The sequence below is a fragment of the Myotis brandtii genome, unplaced genomic scaffold, assembly GCF_000412655.1.
Source record: "Myotis brandtii unplaced genomic scaffold, ASM41265v1 scaffold633, whole genome shotgun sequence".
NCBI lineage: Eukaryota > Metazoa > Chordata > Mammalia > Chiroptera > Vespertilionidae > Myotis > Myotis brandtii.
In genome coordinates, this window is record NW_005370423.1 from 2676341 (window position 1) to 2684359 (window position 8019).

Sequence of the window (8019 nt, forward strand, 5' to 3'; positions counted from 1 at the left end):
GAGGGGGCAGTGGTGGGAGGAGGGGCAGTGGTGGGAAGGGAAAGGCTTTAGTTTCACGTTAGGCGCCTCTGCTTTCCTTGTACTGTACAAGGGCCGCGTGACGGAAGCACGCCCTTCACCAGCAGTGAGGGCATCACTTTGCCTCCATAACGAGGCTCCTGGCGGCTGCACCGAACAGCTGGAACATCTCACCTGAGAAATGTTCTTGGCGGCCATTGTTTGCAGAAGGGCCCTCAAGGCGCTGCTGATGGCTTCCAGGAAGTCCACGTGCTTGGCAAAGTCTGAAACAGAGTGAGGCGTGAGTGCCTTTCTCCAAGGCCAGCGGCTCTGTGCAAAGGGGTCAGACCCAGACCGAGCGTGGGAAGGGGCACACATGCCATCGTCAGACACGCTGTGCGATGGGAGCGAGCTCCTGGGAAAGCCCCTGCAAGACCGCAGCGACTGAAAGGACCGGGACAAGGGCCTGTTCCCCAGGTTCTGCCCTCCAAAGTCCCCTCCGCCCGAGCGGGGCCCACAGCAGCCTGGCGACTGACCTGGCTGAGAAAAGAGCAGGGTGGACAGGTGCTGCGCCAGGGCCTGGAGGGCCGGCGCCCCACCCAGGTGCTCCACCTCCAGCAGGGACACGAGACTCTGGACACACACGAGGGCTCGCCACTGCACGGTGTTCATCCTGCGGCGGAAGCGGAGAATGTCGTCTGCTTCTCTACGGGGCCCCCACGGAACCCAGGCCCACTGCCACCCTGCGCTCCGGCGCTGACTCAGGGCGTCAGGAAGCAGGGGTGGCAGTCAGCACAGACTCCATCACACCGCCCGAGCCTCCAGGCCCCGAGGCGCAGCCACTTCCGGGGCATAAGGCATTGGCTTTAGAAAACTCTGGCCACGGCAGCAGCTTTCACATCACCTGTAGCTGGGAAGTGTGACCTCCCTCCGGGAAAGCCCTTCAATGCATGTCCAGTTTAAGTGTTTAAAGCCAACGACCCTGCACCCAGGTGAGTAATGCACGCGGCTGGCACCCCAAGCCCCCCTGTGCCTTCCCTGACACACCTCTCCGACCCCTGAAGGTCACCACACCCGACATGGATGGGAAACAGCTCCTTGCTTTCTTCACAGGTTCACCACTCATGTACGCATCCCTAACAAACAGCCTGGCGTCACCTGCTTTTGAACTTTGTAAAAACGGAATCAGCCCAGCTCAGTGGTTGAGAATTGACCTATGAACCAGGAGGTCCGGTTCTATTCCTGGCCAGGGCACATGCCCAGGTTGCAGCTCAATCCCCTGTAGGGGGCGTGCAGGAGGCAGCTGATCCATGATTCTCTCTCACCATTGATGTTTCTATCTCTTTCCTTCTCCCTTCCTCTCTGAAGTCAATAAAAATATATTTTAAAAAGCACCTGAAGCAGTGCGCATATTCCTTTGTGCCTCCCTTTCTGGCTCGATGCTGTTTCATCCCGTGGGGACAAGTCCTAGCTGGGATTCTGCTTACTGCTGCCTGCATCCTACTGCCTGACAATGCCAAACGCATGGACACATCCTGCCGCCGATGGACCCCCCTGCTGTGCACACGCTCGGGTCTCAGTGCCCTAAGCACACGCCTCTCCAGGGCACACACTCGGGAACAGAACTCGGGAACCCGGGGGCAGCGGCAGCTCCAGCTAAGTGGTCCCCCTTTCATAGCACAGTGACAACAAACGGTTTTGAAAATAGACAAGGTCTTACTTTCTAACCAAAGGTTTCCACGTGGGGTTCCTGGAACACACGTCCACTGCAGCGCTGCTGGGAAAGGCAGTTTTCTCAAACACCTGGACTTGAAAAGGCGGGAAAAGCAGAAGTTGAACAGTGGACTCCTTACACAGGCCCCTTACAGAGCCGGCGTGGCAGCTACATGAGACGGCGGGCGGCTGAGGCTCCTCAGCCGCGTCCAGGCCTGCATTCGGCCTCGACCCCGGTGACCCAGTGTGAGCTCACTCCCCTGCACACAGAGCGAGCAGCCTCCCAGGCCTTCCCCGCGCCGCACGGCGAGCCCGGACCGGGAGCCAGTACCTTCCTGGGGATGTGGAAGTTGGTGAGGGCGGCGTGCGTCTCATGCGAGAGGCAGAGGGGAGACAGCAGCTGCCCCCCGCCCTCGCCCAGGGAACTCTCCATGAACGCCTCGCTCTCGTCACTGCTGGAAAGCTCTTCCTCCCACTCGTCATCCGAGGGATCTGTGGAGAGTGCAGAGCACGCGGGGCTGGGGTCGGTGAGCACGCCTCACGGGAGCCGTGGAGCCCAGGGGAGCAGGGGCCGCCCGGGAGCAGGGCCGGGGACGAACCTTCGCTGCAGCACACGTTGACGATGATCTCCAGCGCGGTCTGCTGTGCCGTCAGCAGCGCCGTGGCCTCTCTCAGCTCCTCGTTAGTGGGCTAGGAAAACCAACACCAGCGCTCAGAGTCGGGGAAAGCATGTTCTTTTCATAATGTTTTCATTGATTTCAGAGGGGAAGGGAGAGGGGGAGAGAGAAACATCCATGATGAGAGAGAATCATGGGCCGGCTGCCTCCTGCACGCCCCCACTGGGGATCAAGCCCGCAACCCGGGCATGTGCCCTGATCGGGAATCAAACTGTGACCTCCTGGTTCATAGGTCGATGCTCAATCTGCTAGCTGGAGAGACGGAGAAATAAATACTCAGCCCCATGAACTGAATTCACCCTGAAACTTAGCCGGATATATTAAGAAGTAGCTGAGCACTAAGATGAAACAGAGCATTCATTTCATTTCAGACGCCAGGCACTGACACGCGACAAACCCGCTCTCAGATGCCTGGATGTCCCCTCGGGAAAAACTGCACCCATGAGAACTCCCAGCAGCCCTTCACGCCCGCAGAGCTTGCTGAGGACCGGAACGCTGCTTCCTGGCTGCCCTGAAGATGCAGTTAGCATTCCTTTAACACTGGAGAGAGAGGGGGCACCCCCTCCCCCGGGAATAAATCAACACAACCTTGTCAATTACCATCCTTAAGAGGGGCTGGATAGACTTACACAACCTTAATTCACAAATCACCTATGGAAAGTGAAATAGCTACACTGACATTCCAAACCCGTGCATAAGCTAAAAATCATGTAAACTTTACTGTCTGAATGACGGATGCATTATAATTTATTAAGCATTTCACTAGTGTGGAATAGTTCAGATTACTTGGGATATCTTATTTGTCAGATTTATGGGTCAGAGTTTAAAAACTAGAGACCTGCCCGGCCAGTGTGGCTCAGTGGTTGAGTGTTGACCTATGAACCAGGAGGTTGCTGGTTTGATTCCCAGTCAGGGCACATGCCCAGGTTGTGGGCTGGATCCCTAGGAGGGGCAGGAGGCAGCCAATGGAGATTTCTCTCTCATCAATGTTTCTATCTCTCCATCCCTCTCCCTTCTCCCTAAAAATCAATAAAAACATTTTTTAAAAATCAAGCAAACAAAATAACTAGAGACGGCGACATAGTCCCTATTTCCTTCTAGAATGTAGATACTCCCTTGTTACCCTCCAGCCACTTCCTGTGCAACAATGTAACTGTAATTTCCAAACAAGCTCTTGAAAAATAAAGGCAAATGGCTAACTGAAGAGATGTAGCTCATTTAATATTTGTATTCCTTTTACTGCTGGCAAGAATGAACATAAAAATTATTCCTCTTTGCTGTGGGTATGGTATTCAACCAAACAAAAATGTAAAAACGAGACAGGCTGTTGCAGGCTCTTACCCACTTAAAAGGCACGCAGATCTGGCTTAGACGCATCTGAGTTAACTTTTGCCTTTCCATGCAACTCTCCTGCTCGGAACAGTTCCCTGCTGCTCATTGCTATCCAAGTGACAGGAGGAGCCAATCTAGAGAAAATGTTACCACAGCAGAGATAGGCTTCAAAACACTGGGCAGTGGAGGGGAGAGTGGGCAGGGACATCGACGAGAAGAACAGACTGCGGTTTGATGGCCGACAGCTGTGGACGCGGGGTAGCGAGGACCCTTCTGCGTGTGTTAAAACAACAAGCTGCCTTGCTTCTTTCTTTACACGTCTGTGACCGCAGCTTCTTACGTGAAATGCTGCAATTACAGGTTCTGATTCTAAAGGACTCCCGCACAGTGAGGAGGACCAGAGCTGACGGACTATATGTCGTATTCCGGGCACGTACCAGCATGATGGCTCGCAGCCGACGGGCACCTAAACACTGGCTGGCCGACTGGCATGTTAATCACCCAGTCGACTCAGTTATGTCAACAGACTTTAAAAAGCAAGCTTCTGTTATAAGAAAACACTGCATTTATAAGCAGCAAAATTCTATTTTTAAAGAGTACTTAGGGGAGTAAATCTCTAAATACTAGTTAAGTATCCATACTTTTTGTTGCTGTTAATCCTCACATGAGGATATTTTTTCCATTGCTTTTCAGAGAGAGAGGAAAGGGGGACGAGAGAGGGGAAGAGATAAACACATGGATGTGAGAGAGGCAAGACACATCGACTGGTTGCCACCCGCATGCGCCCCGACTGAACCCGCAACCCAGGTACATGTCCTTGATTGGAACTGAACCTGAGTACCTTCAGTCCACGGGTAGACGCCGTAACCACAGAGGCAAATGGCCAGGGTGACACTCTATGACTTGCAAGAAACTCAAGGGCAGTGTTCACCCCACACCTGACACAATGCTTTGCACCTAACAGCTATTCATGGGGCTAGAAAAGTAGCTCTAACTACATTTTTCTTTTAAACACCACCAATTCATGTTTAAGAGACTGTATGAACACAAACAAGTAGTATGCTGATAGATGTCTTTTCAGGCACATTTCAACTAGAGAATTCTTACTGAGCACAGCCTCAGAAAACTCTAAGGCACTCCCGTAGATCAGCCTGTTACAGGTCGTTTGACACGAAGGATGACAGGCTGGTCTGAAGCGGTACAGTGTGGGACGTTCGCGCCTTCTTCCAGCTCAGGCCTCCTCCCCCCAGGATGGCGCCTCCGGCCTCCAGGCCCTCACAGCGCCGTCTGCTCTCACCACGCTGGCATGGCCCAGCCTCTAAGGTGGCCCAGGTGCCTGTCCAGAGTGCTCTCTGACAGCCTCTTCCATCCTCTGCCTCCTCTACACAAACTGCTCCCGGGGAGGCCTGCGCCCAGCCCCTGCGGTCCCAACATAGGCATGACAGTAAGTCACTACCGCGCACCTCTCCTCCCACGATGGAGGCGGTCCCTGAAGATCGGAAATGCATCTTAGTCATCTTCCCTTTGTCAGCACCTGGCCCAGAGCCTGGCACCCGGCAGGGCACAGATGTGCACCTGAATGAGCAGGCTCTGCTCCTCCCTGTCCTCCTGACCACCTGCTCTCCTCCTTGGGAGCATTCTCTGCTGACCAGCTCGGCTGAAATGTTTCCCGCACCCTCACGCCAACATCACACCCACTGGCACGAGCGAGCACCATCACCCAATCAGCAAACCCAACAGCCATCGCTCATCTTCCCGATCGCCCAGCCTCTTCCGTGCAGCAGCAGTGGGCACAGGGCCGTCTGGCCGGCTGCTTGGTGAGGCTCAGCACTAACACAAAAGAGACGAGGCCTGGCCAGCGGAGCTCAGTGGCTGAGCATCGACCTGTGAACCAAGGGGTCAGGATTGGACTCTCAGGGCACATGCCCAGGTTGCGGGCATCCCAGTAGGGGGTGTGCAGGAGGCAGCCGATCTATGAGTCTCTCTCATCATTGATGTTCCTATCTCTCTCTTTCTTCCTTCCTCGCTGAAATCAATAAAAACGTATTTAATAAACAAATAAATAAAATAAAAGAGACAAAGATGCCCTGGGTTGGATAATCCAAGCAGAGTGACAATTCCTCTGCTGGGTAAGTCGGGAGACGGCGTGTAAAGGCGCTGAGGAGACAGCAGCCGGGAAGATGACCATGTGTTTCTAACGTGTTGTAACAGTTTGCTCTGTCCCGTCTTTGAAATCTTCTGTATGTAAACGTTTCATTCTAAACAGGCTCTTTCCCCTGTAGGAGTAGGAAGACAGTACTGATTTTCACTGAAATCCACTTTCTAGTTAACTCTGCTCTCACACTGTCCTACAAAGGTAGGGGAGCTGTTGAAAGAAAACCTCCGTGTGACCCCGTTTGGACGCACAGACCCACCTACCGGAAGTAAATCCGAAATGAAAGTTTTCCTCCTGACCCTTCTCCTGGGAGGAGTTTCCTCCATCTCGTCGTCTTCGGTCAAGCCCACGCCGTTCGCGTTCTCCAGCATCTCCTCGGTCTCCGCGGCGGTTCTCAGCCTCTGTGTCTCGGCCTCCTTCATCTGAATGACCACTGCGCCGGCGTCCATTTCCAAAACTTCGGATAAGATCTTGAGGATGGCGCTTATGATTTCTGCTTGACTCTTGGACGGAATAATGTCCTTTAGATTCCACACTGTGCCTGGGAGAAAATGAGCGCAAGGACAAAGGACTCGGTGAAATCTTCTGATAAATACGGTTTCCACAAGATTGGTTCTCTAAGCTCAGCTGTAATTTCAAAACATCTTGATCCCACTGCCTTTGTTCGGTTTCTAGTACATGTCAGAGAGCATGTGCACAGAGGCAGCTCCTGTTACTACGGCCCCTCGCCACCTCTCCCCTCCTTGGCTCACAGGCCCTCCTCTGATACACCGCCTCACACAGACCAGGAGCACCGATCGAGTTTCTTTGAAAATGATAAATTCAGTTGCTTCTCTTTCTTTCATCTTAACCTGAGCTGCTCTCCGAGGCAGCTTCTTATATTCCAAGAGTGGAATGGAATGTATTAAAAATTCCAAGGTCTCGCGCACGGACCAATCACGCAGCACGTTCTTATCAAAATAGAACGGGAGCTACCATTAAGTAGTTAGGCCAATGGTTTAAAGAGTGACTGTTAAAAACACTTCCTGGGTACATACCCAAAAGAACTGAAAGCAGGGACTCAAGCAGGTATTTGCATCCCCGTACTCACTGCAGCATTATTCAACAGCCAGAGGTTGGAAGCCACCCATGTGTCCATCCACAGATGAATGGATACACCAAATGTGGTACATACAGCCTGGCCAGTGTGGCTCAGTGGTTGAGCATGGACCTATGAACCAGGAGGTCATGGTTTGATACCTGGTCAGGGGCACATGCCCGGGTTGCAGGCTGGATCCCAAATGGGGGCCGTGCAGGAGGCAGCCAATCAATGATTCTCTCTCATCACTGATGTTTCTCTCTCTCCCACTCCCTTCCTCACTGAAATCAATAAAATATATATATAGTGAGTAGTCACATCTTAGATGCCCACAGCCCATTTCTGATCTTCCTAGTTAGTAAGGGACCCTGAGAGCAGCATTTCTCCATCAGACAACAGTATTCTGTTACATGGAAAACAAGTCGACTCTAGGAGGCTTCCCAACTACGCACACCGCTTGAATTCAGGGTCTCCACTTCAATATTAAAAATTTCAGAACAGACATAATAAGCACAGAAGGCCCGGATTGGTGAAATCAAGGAGTTTCAGCCTCCCATCTCTACAGGTTACTGAAAAGCACCTGTCACAGCCGGCTAAGCTTTACCTGCCACCAGTGTCTTCAACAGGGTATACGCCATGGAACTGACAGGGGCCCGCATGGCGGATTCCAGCACGTGCAGCGCTGAGGCACTGAGCGATTTCAGTAGCTCTGGGTTCTCTTCAGTTACCGTCTGCAAGCAATAGGCTAGGAAGACAAGAATGAAATGCTCAGAAACAATGAATTCTGCGAGGGTAACTCACACCAAAATAGCTCCATTGAACTCCTCGCCTGAATTCAAACAAGACAAATAAATCTATGACAAGACTAAAGACACAAAAATAGAAGTGAGGTTTTTCTTTTAAAAGCAATGAACTAACTTTCCTGAAACTCTTATTGTAATAAAACCCACCCTCTGAGATTAAAAGTCACCTGCCAATCCTCCACTGTTTATGAAACTCCACATTTACTCAGTCTGCCCCCTGCCAAAGAGTCCATTTTAAGAAAAAGATTTTTAAATTTTCCCAGT

At 52.2% G+C, this 8019-nt stretch overlaps 1 protein-coding gene across 1 annotated transcript in view; it reads right to left on the reverse strand.

Annotated features, from left to right (window-relative positions):
* HEATR3 (HEAT repeat containing 3) overlaps nt 1-8019 on the reverse strand; it is a gene marked incomplete at its 5' end in the record, with an annotated part of 22516 nt that overhangs the window by 7929 nt on the left and 6568 nt on the right. The window contains 6 exons of the mRNA XM_014528402.1: nt 193-281; nt 534-670; nt 1718-1800; nt 2042-2202; nt 2310-2400; nt 6138-6415. Coding sequence (XP_014383888.1) covers nt 193-281; nt 534-670; nt 1718-1800; nt 2042-2202; nt 2310-2400; nt 6138-6415 — 839 coding nt within the window. The remainder of the gene's footprint in view (nt 1-192; nt 282-533; nt 671-1717; nt 1801-2041; nt 2203-2309; nt 2401-6137; nt 6416-8019) is intronic.